The 24266-nt window shown below is 34.5% G+C and overlaps 1 protein-coding gene across 14 annotated transcripts in view; it reads left to right on the plus strand.

The window, feature by feature from the left end:
• Nucleotides 1-24266, plus strand: part of GULP1 (GULP PTB domain containing engulfment adaptor 1) — a 271761-nt gene that overhangs the window by 227322 nt on the left and 20173 nt on the right. For 8 of the 14 annotated variants that reach the window (XM_040475605.1, XM_040475611.1, XM_040475604.1 and 5 more), the window contains 4 exons: nt 2030-2167; nt 17285-17401; nt 17598-17678; nt 18080-18172. In XM_040475605.1, the coding sequence (XP_040331539.1) occupies nt 2030-2167; nt 17285-17401; nt 17598-17678; nt 18080-18172 (429 nt within the window). The remainder of the gene's footprint in view (nt 1-2029; nt 2168-17284; nt 17402-17597; nt 17679-18079; nt 18173-24266) is intronic. The other 6 variants (XM_040475615.1, XM_040475613.1, XM_040475618.1 and 3 more) reach the window with 2 other exon arrangements.

The raw sequence follows: 24266 nt of genomic DNA on the forward strand, positions 1-24266 counted from the left end.
AAGTTTTAGCTTTTCAGTCTTCTTTTGTAGGAAGATAACTCTGCTAATTTAAAGAAAAATTATGATGATTCTCAACTGTTATTACCAAAGGCTATCTGTGACCATACTGGTTGGTGAGTGAACAAGGGACTGTGTTTTACCACCGGCTTATGTAAATGGTGTGTTTTCATGTTACTTGTGATTTCTCCTTCAAATGGAAAAAAAATGAATTATCTGTCCATATTATATAGTAATGGTATTTCTTCTGTATATCATTAACATGATTTTTTTTTAATGATTATTTTTGAGAGAGAGAGAGTGAGCATGAGCTGGGGAGGTGCAGAGAGAAAGGGAGAAGAAGAGAATCCTAAGCAAGCTCCTGGCTGTCAGCACAGAGCCCGACATGGGGCTCCATCTCAGGAACTGTGAGATCACGACCTGAGCCAAAATCGAGTTGGATGCTTAACCAACTAAGCCACCCAGGTGCCCCTATCATTAACATGATTATACAATTAATAAACTGGTGTAGACCTGATGTCAGCATTTGGGAACTAGTGTGCCTGGGTATTGTTTGATTGACTATGTTAACATTAAAACAAAAATAAAGTCTGTGAGAAACAGACTGGTCATTTGGACAAAGTATACAAAGACAGTCTCATAAAATGTGGTCATTGTCCATCTTGGCACTAATCACAAGAAAGGAGAGATGTCATCAGAGGCCTCAGTAAGTTGAGCCCCTCTTTCTGGCATTGTTCCTTCCTGCTGTTGAAATGGATGGATCAGGGGCACCTAGGTGGGTCAGTTGGTTAAGCATCCGACTTCGGCTCAGGTCCTGATCTCACAGTTGATGAGTTCGAGCCCCACGTCGGGCTCTGTGCTGACAGCTTGGAGCCTGGAGCCTGCTTCGGATTCTGTGTCTCCCTCTCTCTCTGCCCCTCCCCTGCTAATGCTCTGTCTCTGTCTCTCTCTCTCTCTGTCAAAAATAAATAAACATTAAAAAAAAAAAAGAAATGGATGGATCAGGCTATCTAGTAATGACAAAAACATTACAATCATATAGTATACTTCCTCATTCTAATTTTCATGCTTCTTGATGACTGATCATTTGGTTTATACACAGGGAAAGAATACAGTGCTATAAACAAATTCTCCTAATATTTATGTGTATACCTTATGTACTCATTTTTAATCTAATGAGCAGTAATGTGAATCAGAGTGATAGATCAAATCTCATCAAGCTGACACATCAAACTCTGAACCTGGAAAGATGTAGTGACAGATGCTATAGTTACAAAATATATAATATGTATAACTGTGACAGTATAAAAATGTATTTATTGTATTATTTATTTCTATATATTATATAATATGCATATTATATAATACATAATATATATTATTTATTTTATACTATCTATTATATAATATACATATCATATATATTATTTATTATATATATTATATATGTATAGTTGCAGTGTTTATCTTTCTGATTAGGAGAGTTGATTCAGTAATTTAGATGCTGGATGTGTACACCTTCCTGATGAAGACATGTAAAATACAATTTGATATGAAAACTAAGGACGAAATGATAGTATGTTTCATATGAAATTGTGTGCAGATGAAGTTATGTAATGCTAGTGAGTATCAGTAAGAAAAAATGAAAATGTTCTGGTTAAAAAGGGTCCTGCTAATTATATAACCTTCTGGAAGTATTAATTCTCTGGGCCTTAATGTCCTTCTAAATAAAATTTCAAGGTTCAAAGTAGTTGTCTCTTAAGATCCCTTGTAGCTCAGAAAGTCCTGGCACCCCTGATTCTCTTGTATTTTGCTTCTTTTCTTCTAAGTCTTACTGAGACGACTGCCTTCGTTTAATCTGAGTCAGGAGGTCCATCTCCGTTACGTATTTGTTTAAATTTGGGTGTATGTAATTATAAACCAAAGTTTGACAGATGATTGTTTCACCTTTAAAGTCAAGTATAACACAAGCTGGTATTTCAGAAAATGGACAAGAATCTCTTCAACTGTTTATTTCCATTTGTGTTCACAGGAAGTCCAACACAATTGCCAGCTTCATAGAATATCATTTTGTGCTGATGATAAAACTGACAAGAGGATATTCACTTTCATATGCAAAGATTCTGAGTCAAATAAACATTTGTGCTATGTATTTGACAGCGAAAAGTGTGTAAGTATGCCAGATGTTTTAGGGTGGTTTGCTCTGTTTTACAAGCCAGGAATTGTCTTGTTTCCGGCATTAGTAAAGTATTTGGAAATGAATAAGGCCTGCAAATGCTTAGCTACACTAATAGGTTCATCCTGTCATGAGAATATGCTTCAGGATTTCATCCCTAACTGAATTCTCATGTTCATGGGCACAAGCTTGCATGCAGATTTCTTTCCTTAGAACGTCATGCCTGCTTATGTTACGCATTTATTTCTCTTATAATCATTTATTTCTAACTTTAATCTCAAATGTAGCTTAGTAATAGGCACATAATGCAAAGAGTAATGGTGAACAGAGTATTTTTTTCTAAAATGTGATGGATATGATAAAAGTAACTATTTTAAACTGCAGGAAATAAAATCTGTATGGCTCCATTAAAAAATCTCCAGTACTTTGAAAAGCTGGTTCTTGATTTTTGTTATTTAGAGAACTTAATATAATGAAAGGTAAATAGAATTGTATATGCATGAGTATGTGTCTGCGTGCATGTGTATTAGCTTGTGAATGTAATCTAATGTTCTCAGCAAGTAAAATCAATTAGGGAATTCTAAAGCTAAGTCCTACAATAGTTCTTTTAATCATCTGGAATCTTCAGAAAACCCCATGTCTCGATTATAACCATAAACCAATGTTAGTCATAATCTGGTCTGACGTCCTGTTCTAAAACATAAGATATGAATTCCAAACGCAGATTGCAGCTATTCATGGCTTTAATGAAGGAAGAACATCTAACCTCAACAACATTGTTGACTTAGATGAAAAAAAGAACTTAATTCATTTATTGCTTATTTTTCATGCTGTTAAAAATAGCAAAGGATTAATAATATTATCACTCCTATGTAATTTATTTCTCTGGTTCCAGTAGGTGAGCTTCTTAAATACCTTTTTATTTGTCCATATAACTCCTACATTAGGTGGACAATAGATGCTCAATAAATTTTTCCTTATAGAAAAAAAGGACCATATAGAAAATTTTACAAAAAGTAGAGCAAGTTATTATATGTATTTTTAAGCTCTAACGCTCTAAAAATGCAAACTAATGTCCTAAGCTTCTTGGCATCATAGTACTTTTCGAGAATTTAATGAACATTATGGAACATCTCATCAGAAAAATATGGTCATCCATATGACAATATTATATGCACAATAAAGCATTTTATATAAAGTACAAGTTGTTTTTGAAATTTATCCTATTGAATGAATGCATTACATTTAATATTCCAAGTGTTTTTTAAGAGCATGATCATTTGCAGATGTTTTTCTCTATGTGATTGAGAAGATGAAAGTTGATATTTGTTGGATTTCAGCTTCTATGTGTAAGATATCGTAACCATTTACCACATACACCAGGCAGTAAACTCAGTTGTCCTTCTTTCTTGCTTTATGTGTAGAAATAAGCAGCCTTGGGGCCTTTGAAATATTCATAATTATAATTAATGATAAATATTAGCCTTCCTATAGTTTTGTGTCACATGTTTTTATTTGATCCTCATCCAGATTTATTGGATAATTTAAAATATAAGCTTGCCAGAATCCCTGCATAGTTATATTGTTTCAAAAGTATAAACTCTATTTCACCCTAATTGTAATTGTTTGTAATTGATTTCAAGAATTTAAATTCCTTGACCAATTATTCTCTTTGGATATAGCATATTAGCTTCTTTTTTTTCTTGAAGGTTGAAAATAATTTATTGAAACGTAATTCAGTGGCTTACAGTATTAATGGGTATAAAAGGAGGGCACTTAAAAAAAACAAGTTCATTTTGATTGAGGCTTGAGCTCAGGAAATCTATGTTTAACAAGTTCACCAACTGATTCTGCTGCAGGTAGATGGAAGTTGGGACTCTGAAAAGATGTCCAAGATATTTCTCCAATTATAAGTGCACATGACTTTCATGAACTCAAAGAGGCTATGTTTCATCAGAATTTTATTATATCATTTTCACCTCAAGGTTTTATTTGCTTTAATTGTAATAATGACTATATTTATAAAATTCATTTGATATGTATGTAGAATTTTGACATACCATCCTCTTTAATTGTCATTTTAAATAACTAATCATGGAGGATTAAAACAGGAAAAGAAATTATGACCCACTTGGCAGAACTTTTTCTGCTTACTTTACGATACCAAGGCCAGAGAGTTGAGTGACTTTACCAGTTTACAAAGTTAGGTAGTAACAGAATCGGATTAAAATTTAAGACCTTAGATCGTCATTGTAGCATTCATCCCATCATGCTCTATTATTTCCATAACTGTGACCTGTTCCGGAGCCCATTGGCTCTTATTGGGGCTTTTGTCTTATCTACTCATTGTATCTTTTGAGTACTTCTGTGAAGTTGTTGAGTTTGAAAGACAGATAAAACCGATCATAGTATGTCACAAGACTGGAATTCAGTACTTGTGGATCATTGTGGATCACATGGGGAACTAGAATACCCAGCCCTGCCAAGTAGTAAGGAAGAGAGTCCAAATGAGGAAGCTGAACTTCTTCTTCACCAGGCAGTAATGAAGTAGTGCTCCCCATTCCCATTCCTCTACTGGAATTGTGTCAGAGTAAGCCACTAAAACACTAAGCTTAAATAATTTCTAGTCTTATAATATTCTTTTTTTTTTAATTTTTTTAATGTTTATTTATTTTTTGAGAAACAGAGAGAGCAGGAGCAGGGGAGAAGCAGAGAGAGAGAGGGGGAGTCAGAGAATCCAAAGCAGGCTGCAGGCTCTGAGCTGCCAGCACAGAGCCCAGCACGGGACTCAAACTCGTGAACTGTGAGATCATGACCTGAGCTGAAGTTGGATGCTTAGCCAACTGAGCCACCCAGGCACCCCTATAATATATTTTTTTAATTTATTTATTTATTTTGAGAGAAAGAGAAAGAGAGAAAGTGCAAGCGGGGGAGGGGTAGAGAGAGAGGAAGAGAGAGAATCTAAAGCATTCTCCACAGAGCCTGACATGGGGTTTGATCTCAACCAGTCACTTAACCAAATGAGCCACCCAGGCACCCCAGAGTATTATAATATAATATCCAAAATAAGCAAGATTCAGTTGAAAATCACTCATCATATCAAGAAGTAAGAAGATGTTGAACTAAATAGAAAATTTGAACAGCCCATAACCAGCAAAGAAATTGAATTAGTAATCAAAAATCTCCAAACAAATAAAAGTCCAGGGCCAGATGGCTTCCCCCAGGAATTCTACCAGACATTTAAAGAGTTAGTACCTATTGTTCTCAAATTACTCTGAAAAATAGAAATGGAAGGAAAACTTCCAAACTCCTTCTCCAAGGCCAGCATCACCTTGATTCCAAAACCAAAGACCCCACCAAAAAGGAGAATTACAGGCCTATATCCCCGATGCACACGGATGCAAAAACTCTCAACAAGATACTAGCAAATCAAATTCAATAGTACATTGAAAGAATTATTCACCACAATCAAGTGGAATTTATCTCTAGGCTGTAGGTGTGGTTCAATATTCACGTAATACACCACATTAATAAAAGAAATGATAAGAAGCATACAATCCTCTCAATAGATGCAGAAAAAGCATTTGACAAAATACAGTATCCAATTTTGATAAAAACCCTCTACAAAGTAGGGATAGATGGTACATACCTCAATGTCATAAAGGCCATGAACAAATTACCCATAGCCAATATTATCCTTAAAGGGGAAAATCTGACAGCTTTTCCTCTATGGTTAGGCATAAGACAGGGATGTCCACTCTCATCATTACTATTTAACATAGTACTGAAAGTCTTAGCCTCAGCAATCACAAAACAAAAGGAAATAAAAGGCATGCCAATTGGTAAGGAAAATGTCAAATTTTCACTATATGCAGATGGTATGATCCTCTATGTAGAAAACCCAAAAGACTGCATCAAAAAATTGCTAGAACTAATACATGAATTCAGCAAAGTCGCAGGATATAAAATCAATGTCCAGGGGCGCCTGGGTGGCGCAGTCGGTTGAGTGTCTGACTTCAGCCAGGTCACGATCTCGTGGTCCGTGAGTTCGAGCCCCGCGTCAGGTTCTGGGCTGATGGCTCAGAGCCTGGAGCCTGCTTCCGATTCTGTGTCTCCCTCTCTCTCTGCCCCTCCCCCATTCATTCTCTGTCTCTCTCTGTCCCAAAAATAAATAAACATTGAAAAAAAAATAAAAAAATAAAATCAATGTCCAGTAATCTGCACTATACACCAACAATGAAGCAACAGAAAAAGAAATCAAAGAATCTATCCCATTGACAGTTGCACCAAAAAACATAAGATACTTAGGAATAAACCTAACCAAAGAAGTAAAGTATCTGTACTCTGAAAACTATAGAACACTCAGGGGTACCTGAGTGGCTCAGTTGGTTGAGCGTCTGACTCTTGATTTCAGCTCAGGTCAAGATCCCAGGGTTGTGGGATCAAGCCCCACATCAGGCTCCACACTGAGCATGGAGTTTACTTATGATTCTTTATCTCTCTCCTTGTGCCCCTTGCCCCCACTTGCACTCTCTTGCTTTCTGTCTAAAATAAAAATAATTTTTAAAAAACCTTTAGGACACTCATGAAAGAAATTGAAGAGGACACAAAGAAATGGAAAAACATTCCAAGTTCATGGATGGGAAGAATATACATTGTTAAAATGTCTATACTACCCAAAGCAATCTACACATATTAATGCAATCTCTATCAAAATACCAACAGCATTTTTCATAAAGCTAGAACAAACAATCCTAAAATTTGTATGGAACCACAAAAGACCCTGAATAACCAAAGCAATCCTGAAAAAGCAAAGCAAAGCTGGAGGCATCACAATTCTGGACTCCCAAGCTATATTACAAAGCACTAGTCATCAAGGCAGTATGGTACTGGCACAAAAACAGAACATATACATCAATGGAACAGAATAGAAAACCCAGAAATGGACCCACAATCATATGGTCAACTAATCTTTGACAAAGCAGGAAAGAATATCCAATGGAAAAAAGACAGTTTCTTCAATAAATAGTGATGGGAAAACTGGACAGCATCATGCAGAAGAATGAAAATGGACCACTTTCTAACACAAAAATAAATTCAAAATGGATGAAAGACCTAAATGTGAGACAGGAAACCATCAAAATCCTAGAGGATAACACAGGGAGCAACCTGTTTGATCTCATCTGTAGCAACTTTTTACTAGACCCATCTCTGGAGGCAATAAAAACAAAAGCAAAAATGAACTCTTGTGACTTTATCAAGATAAAAAGCTTCTGCACCGTGAAAGAAAAGAAACAATCAACAAAACAAAAAAGCAACCTACAGAATGGGAGAAGATATTTCAAATGACATATCTGACAAATGGTTAGTATCCAGAATGTATAAAGAACTCATCACACTCAACGTTCACAACCCAAATAATCCAGTTAAGACATGGGCAGAAGACATGAATAGACAATTTTCAAAAGAAGAACTATACATGACTAACAGGCTCATGAAAAGATGCTTAACATTACTGATCATCAGGGAAATACAAATCAAAACTACCATGAGCGATTCTCTCACACCTGTCAAAATGGTTAAAATCAACAACATAAGAAGCAACAGGTGTTACTGATGTGGCAAAAGGGGAACCCTCTTGCACTGTTGGTGGGAAAGCAAACTGGTACAGCCACTCTGGAGAACAGTATGGAGGTTCCTCAAAAGGTTAAAAATAGAAGTACCCTGGGACCCAGCAATTGCACTATTAGGTATTTACCCAAAGGACACAAAAAACCTAATTCAAAGGGATACATGCACCTCAATGTATATAGCAGCATTATCCTCACTAGCCAAATTATGGAAACAGCCCATGTGTTGATCAACTGATGAATGAATAAAGATGAGGTATAAATATACAATGGAATAGTTGTCAGCCATAAAAAAAGAATAAATTCTTGCCATTTGCAATGACATGGATGGAGCTACAGAGTATTATGCTAAGCAAAATAAGTGAGTCAAAAAAGACAAAAAACATATGATTTCACTTATATGTGGAATTTAAGAAACAAAACAAATGAGCAAAGGGAAAAGGAGAGAGAGACAAATCAAGAAACAGACTCTTAACTATAGAGAACTGATGATTACCAGAGAGGGGGTGTGGGAGGTATGAAAGTTGAGATGTAAAAAGAGGTAAGTTTTCTACATGTCACCTGACCTGAAAAATGATAACACTAGTAGACTGTGATTATACAAATATACAAATATATTTGTGATTATAAAAATATAATATGCATCCTAAAGCAATCATTAAAAAAGCTATATAATGAGATACTTTTAAAAGTACTATGGACAAATCAAATTTTTATTGTAAAAGTATTTCAAAAACTCACAACAATACAGTGAAAAGAAAATAGAGAAAATAGGTGACAGAAAAGAAAAATTTAAATGGCACACTTAAGCTTTAATGTATCAAAAATCACATTCAGTGTAAATGATCTAAAAACACCAAATAAAAAATTGTTAAAGAACCCAAATGTCCATCGATGGATGAATGGATAAAGAAGATGTGGTATATACACACAATGGAGTATTACTCGGCAATCAAAAAGAATGAAATCTTGCCATTTGCAAGTACGTGGGCGGAACTGGAGGGTATTATGCTAAATGAAATTAGTCAGTCAGAGAAAGACAAAAATCATGTGACTTCACTCATATGAGGGCTTTAAGAGACAAAACAGATGAACATAAGGGAAGGGAAACAACAATAATATAAAAATGGGAAGGGAGACAAAACATAAGAGACTCATATATATGGAGAACAAACAAAAGGTTACTGGAGGGGGGATGGGAGGGGGGATGGGCTAAATGGGTAAGGGGCACTAAGGAATCTATTCCTGAAATCATTATTGCACTATACGCTAACTAATTTGGAAGTAAATGTAAAAAAATAAAAAATAAAACAAGTTAAAAAAAACGAATCCAGGTATATATTTTCTACAAGAAATTTGTTGCAAATATAGTGATATGGGTGATACAGGTAGATTGAAAATAAAAGAATATAAAAATGTATATCATGTAAACATTACTTAAAGCAAAAGTATACTAATATCAGATAAATTAGACTTCAAAATAAGGAAAATTATGAGAGACAAAGAAAGACTTTATATAAAGATAAAAGGGTCATACCACCAAGAAGGCCACCTAAATGTGTATAACCAAACAATAAACTTGCAAAGTAAGTGAAGCAAAAACTGATGGAACTCAAAGCAAACACAGGATAAATAGACTATGCACAATTATAGTTAAAGACTTCACTACTACCACTCTCCCCAAAATTAATAGAACAACTAGAAAGGAAATCATATAGAATACAGAATTACTCATCAACCTTATCAGCCAATGGGATCTGATTAATAGCTATAGGGATCTTCATTCAACAACACCAGAATGCACATTGTCTTCTAGTGTCCAAGGAGCATGTACCAAAATAAACCATATCCTGGACTATAAAATAAATCTGAAATATCATAAGGAATTGAAACAATAGGGTGCCTGGGTGGCTTGGTTAAGCATCTGCCTTCAGCTCAGGTCATGATCTCACAGTCTGTGAATTCCAGCCCTGAGTTGGGCTCTGTGCTGACAGCTCAGAGCCTGGAGTCTGCTTCACTTTCTGTGTCTCCCTCTCTCTCTGCCCCTCCCTCACTTGTGCTCTCTGTCTCTGTCTCTCTCTCAAAAATAAACACAAAAAATTTTTTTTAAAAAATTGAAACAACAAGGAAATCAATTTACAGATCAGTAACAAAATTCCTCAAAAATTGGAGATGAAACATCATACTTGCAAATATTCTGTATGTCAGAGAGGATTTCTCAAAGGAAACTTAAAATGCAGTGAAATGTATATAAGTGAAATAGAATGTTATCATCATTTGTGTCATGCAGCTAAAACAGTGCCAGGAGAAATTTATGACAACTAAACTAATACATTAAAGAAAAGGAAGTCTCAAGTCAATGATCTAAGCTCCTATTTCAAGTCCTTAGAAAACAAAACATCAAAACAAACTCAAAGGAAGAAAATAAGAATGATAAAAGGAGAAATTAATAAAATTGAAAACAAAAACAATAGAGAAACTAAAGAAACAGAGCTGTTTCTTTGAAAGATCATAAAAGTATCTAAATTTTAGTGAGATTAGCAAAGTAAAAATGAAAAAGAAAAGACAGTAGTTACCAGTGTCAGGAATGAAACAGATTTAACTGCAGACCCTCAGATAGCAAAAGAACAATAAGAGAATACTAAAAATAACTGTATGCACAAAAAATTGACAATATAGATGAATTGAATCAATTTCTTAAGAGATAAATACTACCATAAATCACCAAACATTAAATATATAACTTGGATAGCCCTCTAACACCAAAGGTAATGGAATTTATAATTTAAAACTTATTAAAAGAAAACTCTTCATGCCTAGATGGTTTCACTGGAGGAATCTATAAAATGCTTATAGAGGAATTAACATCCTACACAACCTATTTCAAAAAACAGAAGAGATGAGAGCACCCCTCAATTCATTTTATGAAACTAGTGTATTCCCTAATACCAAACCAGACAAAGACAGTGAAAAAGAAACAAACTAGAGACCAAGCTATATCCCCAAGGAATATATATGCAAGAATTTCTCATGAATTATTAGCAAATATAATTCTGCAATATATAAAAGGAATTATACACCAAGACCAAGTAGAGTGTGTTCTAGGGATACAGTCTTGTCCAACATTCAAAAGTCCAACCATGTGATCAATCATGTTAATAGGCTTTAGAAGAAAAACCATATGATCATATCAGTCAATGCTTAAAAAAATTGTAAAAATCAACACTCATTCAGGGCTAGAAACTCAGAAAAATAGCAGTATAAGAAACTTTATTTGACAAAGAACATTTAAAACTATAGGATACATTTTACTTAATGGTGAAAAAGCTGAATGCCTTCCTCCCAAGACTGAGAACGAGGCAAGGATTTTTACTCTACTACTCTTACTAAACACAGTCCTGGAAGTTCTAGACTTCGCAATAAGGCAAAATAAGAAAATCAAAAGCAAAAGATTGTAAAGGAGGATATATTACTTCAAAAGATTCCAACAAAAACACCTAGATCTAATAAACGAGTTCAACAAGGTGGCACAATACATGATAAACATACAAAAAAGAATTGTATTGCTGTATATGAGCAATGAACATTGGATACAAAAATTTACAATTGCTTAAAAAAATACATAGGTGTAAATCTAACCAGAGATGTAAAACTTGTACAGGACTTATATGCTGAAAATTACAAATTGCTTATGAAAGAAATAAAAATAGATAATAGACACAAGGAGTGATATGCAATGTTCATGGATTGGGTGACTGAATCTAGTCTGTATGTCAGTTCTCTCCAAATTAATGTACAGGTTTAACACAATTTTTGTCAAAATCATAGCAAGATTTTTTTATAGGTATAGGCAAGAGGATTCTAAAATTTATATAAAAAGGCAAATGAACCAGAATTGCTAAAACAGTTTTGAAAAAGACCAATAAAGTAGAAAAAAGTTTACCCTATTTCAAGACTTACTACATACTTACAGTAATCAAGACTGTGTAGTTTTGGTGAAGGTGCAGAGCAATAGATTAATGAAACAGAATGGAGAACACAATAGTCAATCCACACAAATATATCCCACTGATTTTTTTTTTAATTTTTTTTCCAACGTTTATTTATTTTTAGGACAGAGAGAGACAGAGCATGAACGGGGGAGGGGCAGGGAGAGAGGGAGACACAGAATCGGAAACAGGCTCCAGGCTCTGAGCCATCAGCCCAGAGCCTGACGCGGGGCTCAAACTCACGGACCGCGAGATCGTGACCTGGCTGAAGTCGGACGCTTAACCGACTGCGCCACCCAGGCGCCCCTATCCCACTGATTTTTGATAAAGGCACAAAAGTGATGCAACACATGCAAAATGCAAAAGATATCCTTTTCAATAAATGGTGCTTGTGAAGTTGGACCTCCATGGGTAAATAAAATGCACATTGACTTCAATCTCACATCTTATACAAAAATTAACTGAAAATGCATCATGGACTTAAATGTAAAATGCACAGCTCTAAACATTTAGAGAAAAACACAGGGAGAATCTTCAGCGTGTAGGGATAGGCAGAGTTCTCAGACTTGACACCCAAACCAGGACTCATAAATGGAAAAGGTGGCAAATTGGGCTTCATCAAAAATAACATTTGTGTGTATGCATGAAAGGCCTTATGAAGAAGATAATAAGATTACCTAGAATGAGAGAAAATATTTACAAACTTACATCAGACAAAGAACTTTCAAAACTCAACAGCATGAAAACAATTTATCAAATTGGAAAGTGGGCATAAGATATGAAGGATCATTGCATTGAAGAAGATAGTCAGATGGCAAATACATGTGAAAAGATGTTAACATTGGTATCCATTAGGGAAAGGCAAATTAAAATCAAAATGAGGGATCACTATGCAACTATTAGAAAGACTATGATAAAAAATAGTGGGAATACCAGATGTTGGTGTGGAGATGGAAATATGGTCCACTTGTACATAGCTATGAGAATATAAATTGGTACAAACACTGCCATAAACAGTGGGCAATTTCATAAAACACTAAACATGCAACTATAACATGATCCATTTGGGCATTTATCCCAGAGAAATAAAAAATGTGCGTGTACACAAAAACCTACACATGAATGTTTATAGCAGCTTATTAGTAATAGTCCCAAAGTACAAATATCTCAGATAATGGGTGAATGGCTAAACAAATTCAAGTACGACAAATTCATGGGATACTACTCAGCAAGAAAAAGGAGTGAACTAGTAATACATGCAACAACTTCCATGACTCTCCAGATAATTATGGAGTAAAGAAAGTCAATCCCAAAAGCTTACATACTATATGATTCCATTTCTATAATATTCTTGAAATGACAGAATTAAAGAAATGAACAGAATAGTGATTTTCAGGGTGTAAGGAAATTGTAAGGGTAGACTGGCAGAGGGTGTGGCTATAAAACAGCAAGATGAAGGAATTTTGTGGTGATGGAATTATTCTGTATCTTGGTTATATTAATATCCATATTGGTTGGTGTGATTTGTAAGATAGTTTTTGCTTGCTTGTTTGTTTGTTTTTTGTATTCTTTTACCAAAGAACTTTCTGGGAGAAAGTGCAGGAAGACTACCCAGGATCTCTCTGTATTATTTCCTATAACTGCTTATTAATCTTAAAAAAAAAATCCTGGAAAATAATTTATGCCCTATTTGGTCCAACCCTTTCATCTTATTTTAGGGAAATCTAGGCCAGAGAGAGTTAGTGCCTTCCTCAGAGTCACAAAGCTAGGTAGCAACAGAAGCAGAATTACAGTCCAAGAAACTAGATTCCCATTTCACATTCTTCCATCATGACATATTATTCCCATGACTGTGACCTCTCCAGCCAGAGTCGCTCTGCTCTTCCTGGGGCAAAGCTTCATTCTCTTAATTACATGTATTTTATATATTCAGTACTTCTGTGAATTTCTAAGAGCTTGCTTGAAATTTAGATGAAGGCCTACCCTAGTATGCCACAAAACTGGAACTTAACTTTATTGGTATCATGTCGTGTTATTATGATTTAATATTTATACAACTACTGTAGTCATCTCATTAAGTTTAAGAAATGAAATTTGAATAAGGATATTCATTATGATATGACTTATTTGGTTTCTGTAATATAAGGTGAATATACAGTCACTATGAACTGTGTAGCCATCATGTTTTCACAGCTTTGTTTCCAAATGTTAATATATATACTTTATTCACTGGATATTGCACTTGATAAAATTTAAGTAGTAGCCCCAATAAGCAGATGAAAGCTTCTTCCTACGTACACATTTTCTTTAATTATGTTGAGTGAGACGTAAATAAGGCAAAGTTTAAAACTTCTCTCTTACTCTTTTACTAATTGTGAAAAAGGGTTCATGTGTCAAAAGAATTATACGTTATTAGTAATAGAATAATAAAGCTTTCACAAGCTTTATTTGTAAGCTATTTATTATATATTCTTATTAATCTCATGTTTGCCTTGTAATAATTTTTTGAAATAATTTTTTTTTAATTTAAAACATTCTTGCTCTTTGTATTCATTAAATGATCGGGAGAAAAATCTTCTTAGCTTAGTCATTCATGAAACTGGGCTGATGTAATTACTCAACAAGGAAATTCAAATTAAAACACTTTGAGATAGCATCACTCATCCAGTAAGGTGACAAAATAAAAAGACTGTTCGTCAATGATGTCAGTGAGAATGAGAAGCAACTAGAACTCTCTTATGGCTGGTGGGAATGTAAAATGGTACAATTACTTTGCAAAAACAGTTCAGCGGTTTCTTATAATGTCAAACATAGAGCTATTCTATGATTTAGCATTTCCATTGTAGATATTCAGATTTTGAAAACAGATGTCCACAAAATGATTTTAGAAGAATGTTTGTAGCCGTTTTATTTATAACTAAGATATAGCAAATGATACATACAACATCTGAGAAACTCCAAAAGAAGCCAGACAAAAAAGAATATATACTATATGGCTCAGTTTTATGGATACAAGGACAGACAAAACTGATTTATGGTGATGAAATTATAGCAATGGTTACACATAAGAAATGTGATTTGACTGAAAGTAGACATTGGAGAACTTTCTGGGATGATAGAAATATTCTATATGTTTAGTGATATGGTGGATATATAGGTATATACATTTATCATAACACAATCTGATTGTGCAATATGATCTATACATTTTATTGCTTATAAAAAAATCTGAGGCTTGTAGAGCCAAATATTTTGGATATGAATTCAGATTCTCGCCTCACAAACTGAGACCTTCCGGAATTGCAGCCCCGAGGTGCCTGGTTGGTTCAGTCGGTTAAACATCTGACTTCGGCTCAGGTCATGATCTCATGGTTTGTGGGCTCGAGCCCTGCGTAGGGCTCTCTACTGTCAGTGCAGAGCCTACTTTGGATGCTGTTTCCCTCTCTGTCTCTCTCAAAAATAAATAAACTTAAAAAAAAAAAAAAAGAATTGCAGCCCCTATATGTATTATGGAGGTAATAATAATCCCCATCTCATAGATTCATTATGAGAATCAACTGAGGTAATGTATGCAAAACAGTTACTAGGGAACTAAGTTCTGTTTTAAGAAAGACATGTCTTATCATAAAAAGATCATAAAAAGATAATGATTTTTTAAAAGCTATTGTACACAATTATAACGATATCAAATGTTATTAATGATGAAACAACCTTGTTACCACTGAAATGATTCTATGTAGTGTACATCTTAAGTATTTGAGGGTAATATATTGTCTTATTAAGAGGACAATATAATTTAAAAAGTAGAAAAAAATCATAGTTTACAAATATATCTTATTGTAAAACAAATACAACGAACACATCACCTAAAATTTTAAAGTTAGAAATATAAAAAAATTGGTAATCCTACAATCTATTATAACCACATTTACTATGTTTTAATATTATATGTGATCCTAACGATCAATACAACTCATTTTTTTATATGTAAACTTTTTCACTAGTTTGAATCATTGAGTACATATAGTTTGGTATCTGGCATTTTCGTTTCTTTAATATTCCTTAATGTAGCTTTTCCCCCCTTTTTTCTACTTTTGTTGTAAGACCAATGGTATTTAATATAATTTTCAGCATATATTTTGTATTTTTTAGTTTCCTGAGTTAAACACTATAAATTTCTTTTTTGATGACTAAAAGCCCTCCTTAAACATTTAGTGAACTACAAAAATGACAATGTCTTAATTAAATCTGTGTTATTCATAAAAAAGACTCAACTATAGAGAACAAACTGTGGGTTGCTGGAAGGGAGGTAGGGGGATGAGCTAAATGTGATGGGGATTAAGGAGGGCACTTGTGTGATGAGCACTGAGTGTTATATGTAAGTGACAACTCACCAAATTCTACTCCTGAAACTAATATTACACCATATGTTAACTAACTAGAATTTAAATAAACACTTGAAACATTAAAAAAAAAGTGTTATTAAAAAAGCATATTTTCAATTTAGATTTTTAATAGCATATCACAAAGTTTTAGGATTTGCAGCAAATTAAAGCGTGGCATTTTCAAGATTTAATATTACCACCAGTTTTTAATGTCATCTGGAAGTCTTATACCTCAATAGGACTTATTCATGATGTGTTAAATCAATTAATGCCTCTACCAATCTTTTTAAATAAAATGTTAATAAACTAAATACACTTTTATTTAGTGTTTACATTGTGCAAGACACTGATACCAGTCCAGGTATGAATGAGGAAGGAATGAACTGGTGGACCCAGGACATCTGTGGCAGTTTCTGCTTGATCAACCAGAGACTGAATTGTTTATAAGGCCAAATTCAAATGATAGATCTATGTTGTTTAACTGAACAACAAATAATGTGGTTTACTATCACTTAAGATTGGGAGGTTTCATATAAAAGTTCAGATTTCTGACCTCATCTCACATATTTAAAATCTGACAAATCTGAGTTGGAATTGCCCATTTCCACAAGCCAACAATGAATTGCAACTGAGTTCTCCACTTAGGGCATACCTCAAGTTTTCCGGGACACCACCCAGTCCGCCTCATTCAAGTTACCTGCCATGTTCAACATGCCCTCCTCATTAGGAAGAGCAAATAAGTAGCAAAGAGAAAAGAGAGACTGCAGTTTGGGCACTGTGCTTTCTTTTAATAGGCGCCACATATTTGATGAAAGAAGAAAAACAAACTGGGAAAAAATACTATGATAAAATGGATGAGAGGGTGGATAGAACTCTTGCTTCCAACTTCAACAGCTTTCATTTAATGACCAAAACTTTTTTAATGTTGTGCATGGGTAGGCATTGAATTATCATGTTAGCATAGACTACTTGGTTCATTTACTACCTCTCTTACCTGCAGCCGTCTCCCTTTTGAAGTTCCTCATGTGAAAGTTTTTCTTGATTCAAAGAACAGTCTAACATGACATAGTATTGTTAAAATGCAAATCTTCTTTGAATTTTACAAAGGCTGAAGAAATAACTTTAACAATTGGCCAAGCATTTGACCTGGCATACAGGAAATTTCTAGAATCTGGAGGGAAAGATGTTGAAACAAGAAAACAGATCGCAGGATTACAGAAAAGAGTGAGTAAACTAAACTTTTTGTTTCACATTTGTGTGATGTAAGTACAGGGAAACTTGCATATCATCAAACAAATTTAGAAGGCCTGCCATTAAATTTCCCCCACACTGATTGGAACTGCTTTCACTGTGTTCCTATAATTTTTCATTCCTGATCCCCTGCACAGTTTTTAACCATTTTATATTGAATTCCCACAAGAACTTAGTGTTCTCATGTGACTTTGCTTCACTTCCTGATGCTTCTCATGGGGATCAGAGCAGCAGAAGCAGCAGATGCTGGGTAAGTGGTTTCCCATGCAGATCAGATTCCTTTGTAATTAAATTACACCCTTTCTCCACTCTGTTCAAAATCATCATAAGCAAGTTTCACTGTCTTGCGGTTATACTCCAAGATTATGGGTAACAGATTGCATAGTGCAACAAGAAAACACAAAGATGAGGTATTAGAAACATGGAATTTGCACACATGTAAAAACATATTTTAAATTTAATAATATCTTTCCAGTGACCTAGAATTCCCTGATGTTTCCCAGCTTTTATCAAATAATTTTGTCCCTTGTGCAAAGAGTACATTAAAATTTTAAATAATATCAAATCATATTCATTAATGTAGCCAATATAACAGCCAGTATCTTACAAGAACAAATTTCTGAAGGTTATTCAATAATCATTGCTTTTTAGATTCAAGACTTAGAAACCGAAAACATGGAACTTAAAAACAGAGTGCAAGATTTGGAAAGCCAATTAAGAATAACCCAAGTATCAACATCTCCAGTAAGTATATAGACTATGTGCATGTTATCCTTAGAAACAAGACTTCTTGGGGATAAAACATCTCTGGATTATCAGCTCTGTGATGTTTCAAATAATACTCTGGGATCAGTAATTTTAAACTAAACATGGGTAGAGATGAAAGGTGCTAATTAAAAAATTACAATTACCTAGGTAGTTCTGACCAGAGTTGTTTTTTCATGTTGCTGTTTTTGCTCATGTTTTGAAGAATAAGTCCTCCCTCAGTTTGTGGCATATTCTTTCTTTTATTTCTATTGATTACTATTTACTGAGGTTAGATTTAAGGACCTAAGCCAATCTACCCTTGGAGTGTTGAATTTCATTATAGAAATTGAATTGTTTACAAGACTGACTTTGGTTTCTTATATTGCATAGCAAGGGTTTCCACTGGGAGTGATACAGTTGTATTTCAGACGCTAAAATGAAGGGTAGTCTCTGCAGACAAGTCTCAAATATTTATAGTTAAATTGTTTACTTTGGTGTATCATAGATTTGAAATCCTTTCCCCAATACCATGTATGATGTCATTTTTTTGCGATTTTGGCTAAGGGAATCTTTTGGAGGAGGAAGACGGAATTTAAAACAACATTTTTTTCTGGCAAAATATTTTTAGAAAACTGTCTTTCTTCTTGAATCATCTGTGCTACCGATCTCTAGTAAAGTATGTTTTATTTTGCATTTTAAAAATAGGAATCTATAACATGGAATGATGCTACAAACTAAAACACAATTATGGCATTTACAAACTTTTAAAAAGAATTTTTGTTTCTAATTTTTATTTGCAAGTCCATTTTGGTTCAGACTCTAGGCTAACTCAGTGGAACGATCTATCTATCTACCTATCTATCTAATATTTCACCAATTCTTCATCCTAAAAATGCTTGTATAAGGAATTTTACTCAGGTTTTCAAATTGGCGTGCCCTGGAAATGGTTCAAAAATTCTTCTTTCTTTTTTTTTTCTTTTTTTTTTTCAACGTTTTTTTTATTAATTTTTGGGACAGAGAGAGACAGAGCATGAACGGGGGAGGGGGCAGAGAGAGGGAGACACAGAATCGGAAACCGGCTCCGAGCCATCAGCCCAGAGCCTAACGCGGGGCTCGAACTCACGGACCGCGAGATCGTGACCTGGCTGAAATCGGACGCTCAACCGACTGCGCCACCCAGGCGCCCCAAAAAAATTCTTCTTTCTTTTAAACTCACACTTTTCCATCTTTCTCACTGAAGCAGTTGTCATTTCCTTTGCTTGACATATACATATGGTAGTGGGGCTGATATGGCCAAAATGAGAGAGCTTGGGAGTAAGGAGGTTCCTACATTCCAATGTAGCTTTGTTATGCACAATGAGACGTCTTTATTATAATATTCCTTCCTGTTTTTTTTTTTTCTTCTCTTCACTGCTATCATTGTTTGCTTCTCATCAGGATTATGATTTTTTTTTTCTTGCCTCCCTGGTCCCAAGGAATAGAGAAACAGCTCAAACTCCTTCCAGCATTGGTCCCAAAATGGAGTAACACCATTTTGTGTTTTGTTGAAAGTCTTACTATAAGTTATCTTGTGAAACAAACTATAAGTTATGTGAAATAAACATAAATGAAAGGAAGTTACCTTCTTAAGCAGTCTTAATAAAGCGTTGTTCCTAGATCTCATTGCATATGAATAGTAGCTTTATTTTAGTCTTTATGTTTGCAAAGGAATAAAATAAGATCCATTACCATTTTGGATACAAAACCAAAGCTTGCTCACTTTTTACACTCTGTCTCTAGACACAGAACTAAGACCTCATGTTGAGGGGAGAGGTGGATCTGGGAGGAGCAGAGGAGTCTGGGGCATGTTGATGAATCATGAAATAGCACTCCGTTCTTTTATTTCCTAAAAGCAGGCACTGCCCTAGACTACCACTAAGACAACTGAGAAGAAGGTAGGTCAGGATGGGGGTTATGCATGTGCACTGGTGATCTGACATGGTCACCAAGTCAGCTTCAGAAATGGCAAGGGTCAGGAGGAATGAAGAGATGACACTTGTATCAGTTCCCTGTGATACTCTGGCTGAGATAGCCATCACAAACAGTGACTGTGACAGTTGATATGTAAATGAAACACACAGACTGTCTGTATGTTCATTTATTTAGCAATTCTATTTGGTAGAGTCAGTTATATAAAAAACAATAATGTGATTCAAATAGCCTGTTATTAAAAAGGATTAGCCAGGGGTGCCTGGATGGCTGTCAGTTGAGCATCCAGCTCTTGATTTTGGCTCAAGTCATGATCTCACAGTCGTAAAACTGAGCACTGGGTTGGGCTCTGCATTGGGTGTGGAGCCTGCTTAAGATTCTCTCTCCCTCTCCTTCTGCCCCTCTCCTGCTTGCATGTGTGCGCGTGTGCACTTTGTGTGTGCTCTCTCTCTCTCTCTCTCTCAAAATAAATAAATAACCTTTAAAGAAAAAATAGGATCACCTCTCCAGAAGTTGTCATTTAATAACTATTATAAGCATTGTGTTCATCTCAGTACTGAATGTGTCTCAGTAGAATGCTTCAAAGACTATAACTAAAGGTTGAATTTTAAAAATAGATATAATTTTCTCTAACCCATTTTTTTTGCATTGAATACACAAAATTATTGCTTCAATGATCATTATGTAAATAACTTAAATTATAAGTTTGTAATTATATTCTTTTGTCATAGCAATATCCTTGTATTTTCTCTTTATTTTAACTTGAAAAATTACTTGTCTTATAATTTTTCAGTTTCTAAAGGCTTATTATTGTTTTTGAAATTGCTGTTATACTGAAGGATGTACATCTTCTTTAAGATAAAAAAATAAAAATTATTTGATTTTTAAAGGAAGGAGACTCAACATTTTTGAATTGCTACAAGATATCTGATGCCTGAATATTTTTTGGAGAGATTATGAACAAATATGTTTGCCTTTCATTTTCAATTTTACTTAGGTAACTGTGAAATATATTAATATAACACCAAGTGCTATATTTATTTCACATTTCTTAAAATGATCTCCCAGTTTTCTGATACTAAAAATGAGCTGAATTAGGGGCACCTGGGGGGCTTAGTTGGTTAAGCATCCAACTCTTGATCTCAGCTCAGGTCATGATCTCACAGTTCATGAGTTTGAGCTCTGCTTTGGGCTCTGCGCTGACAGTACGGAGCCTGCTTGGAATTCTCTCTCCCTCCCTGGGGTGCGCGCTCTCTCTCTCTCTCTCTCTCTCTCTCTAAAAAGAAATAAACTTAAAAAAATGAACTGAATTAACTTATCTATAGTTACTTAGTATGAAATGCTGCCATGCTTATAAATATCCACTCTGTTAAGGTTTGTTAATGATTCAAATTATTAAAATTGAATTTCAAAAACAATGAAAATTATAAATAAAATATAAATTTAAAGTATAGGTAACTCTTGTTTAATAGTTTGTAATGGGTCTATGGAAAAGCAGTTTTCTAAATTGCAACTTTCTTATGAAATTTGGCCATCAGTTTTATAGGACACAGCCAGGACCCAAAGCACTTCATAGAGTGCCATCATGTGTAGCAAAGTGAATGCACAGTAAATGCCTATTGGGCTTGTAACTCTGGAAACAAACTTTATTTCCTTTGCTTTCAAAGGACTGAAGGATAGACTGCTCCAAAATGGCTAAAGTTCTCAGCAGTTTGTTTAAAGGATTAGAGGCAGCAATTAACACATGAATTGAAGAAGTGCTGAAATGAAGTATGAATCCAATTATGCACATCAAAATTATAATATAGATGGGTTTTGTATATAAAATTAATTTGGCATCAGATTCTCCATGAGCTTTCAGAGTGTTATGGTGAGAGGAATCCCCAAGACAGATGATTCTTCTCAAATGACCAGCCCAAGACAGGTCTTGATCCCTACTGGGAGCCAAATTTTCTGAAGTCACACAGAAGTAACTCTTTTGCCATATAAAACACTAATTCAGAAATGGTTCTCTGTAAATGATTTGACACTATAATTTGGTTCATAAAAATAAGCATATAAAAAACAATTTCTTGAAATATCAGGATTTGCAAGTTAAACACAGTGTAGTCCACATCAAACAAGTATTAGTCAAAGTACAATAAAAGGTTTATCTCTAATCTTAGCTTTTAAATGGTCTCTTTGGGAAGAAGGAGAGAAGAGAACAAAAGTAGGAATGGAATTATGGGGGAAGGTGATATTAAAAGTAATGTAGAAAATGAAAATAATTCAAATCCCTGGTTTGGATGCTGTTCTTATCAGTGTGTGATCAAATAGCAGATAAAGGCAATGATGGGAACCGTCAGAAAATTTAGAAACATTTTTGGTAAAATTTGATTAGATAACTGAAAGATCAAAAGCTATTTTTCCTAGGAAGAGGCCCAAATTTATAGTTGAATTTCTATAACACAGAACAATGGTTCAAAGAAATCAGATCTCATCAGAAAATTCAGTTTTAGAGGTATTGAATCTTTTATTCTGTGTTAAATCATAAATTAAAAATGTAAGGCCCTGTTGAGTAGAATGTTCCAGACTGAAAACCTTTGTACATTAAGGAATTGCTGTGTGGGTCAGAACATAGATACACATCCCTGCACTCCCCAAAGTCATCCTAAGGAAAGGTTGCTATTTCTTAGATGATGGCCAGCCATCCATGTATTTGTTATATACATTACTGTGAAATTGGTCATACTGATGTGTTTTGAAGATACAACTAAGTAATTTTAGGTTCAAACTTTTAATGAAAATCTTCAGGCATTCTAAAAAGTCCTTTCAAACTTTCATTGTGTAAATTGTAATCTCATTTTTATTTTCCCTAATCCCACCAAGTCATCACTCCTTTTATGAAATAGTATCATAGTGAGATGTCTTATGTATGACAGTGTATATCATTTTGATTTTTGTTTTCTCACATTTGCTAATTGCACACATTAGATACAGTTGTGATGTTATGGCAGCTTGTAAAATATTTATTGAATATCTAATATAGTCATATGATATTCTAGGCTGTTGGGTTTTAGCAGTATATGAATTTCAGCTGTTAAGAAATTTATACCCCATGGGGGAAAAAGGAGATGGGTAATCAACTCCTAGGTAAATGAATAAATAAATATAAAAATTCAAATCTGATATATGCTATGAATAAAATAAAATAGAGCAGAGTAGGAAAGAATGGGTGGGGACTGTTTTAGAGACAGCAATCATGGGAAACCCTTTCTGGGAAGGTAGCATTCGAATTGAGACCTGAATAGTAAAAAGTTAGTCAGTGTAAAGGACTGGAAACAGTAACAAGACCTTTGTGCCTGGAACATACTGACCATAAGCCAAAATAGTTGGAGATGACATTGGAGAGAGAGTCAGGGGCTAGATTTTATAGGGCCGGTAGATTTCTTTCTTTTTTTTTTTTTTTTCCTAATTGCACTGTGAAGTTACTTATAGGTTTTAAACAGGGGATTTGGGGATCATCTGACTGACCTATACACCAGGGTCTGTAAAAAAGGCCAAAATGAGGTCCCCTAAACTGTCTAGGAGGCTATTTCAGTATCCTAGGAGAGGGAGAAGAGTAAATTAGTCTAGAATTCTGTCATTTCAGATGGTGTATGTAACTTGATACATTTTGGAAGTAGAGCTTTCAGGACTTACTGATGGATTGGTTGGGGGCTGTAGAATAAAAGAGAGGTCAGAATTGTCCTGTAGGGTTTTATCCTGAGCATCTGGGTAGTGGTACCATTTTTCAAAATAGACATGACTTGGTGAAGGTGCATAACAAAGAATATTTCACTTTTCCTCATATTAGTTCTGCCTACTGGACAGCCACCTGGAGATGCTTATGGAACTAAAGAAGGAGATCTGGGCTCATGATTATAGTACTTGAATGAAAAAAGTTTGGTTTTTTTTTCTGTCACCAGAAAAAGACTATTTTTTATTGGACTGTTGTTTATTGCTTTAGTTAATACACCAAGTATAAATTTACCCAGTATGAAGTTCTAGAGTAGTTTAGTTCTAGCTAAGAAAACAAAGTAGGAGACTTATTTTTTGCTCAATATTAAAATTAAAAGACATTTCTAACTACAAACCAATGTAT

This window comes from Herpailurus yagouaroundi, unplaced genomic scaffold (genome assembly GCF_014898765.1).
Source record: "Herpailurus yagouaroundi ecotype Mexico unplaced genomic scaffold, PumYag 140, whole genome shotgun sequence".
NCBI lineage: Eukaryota > Metazoa > Chordata > Mammalia > Carnivora > Felidae > Herpailurus > Herpailurus yagouaroundi.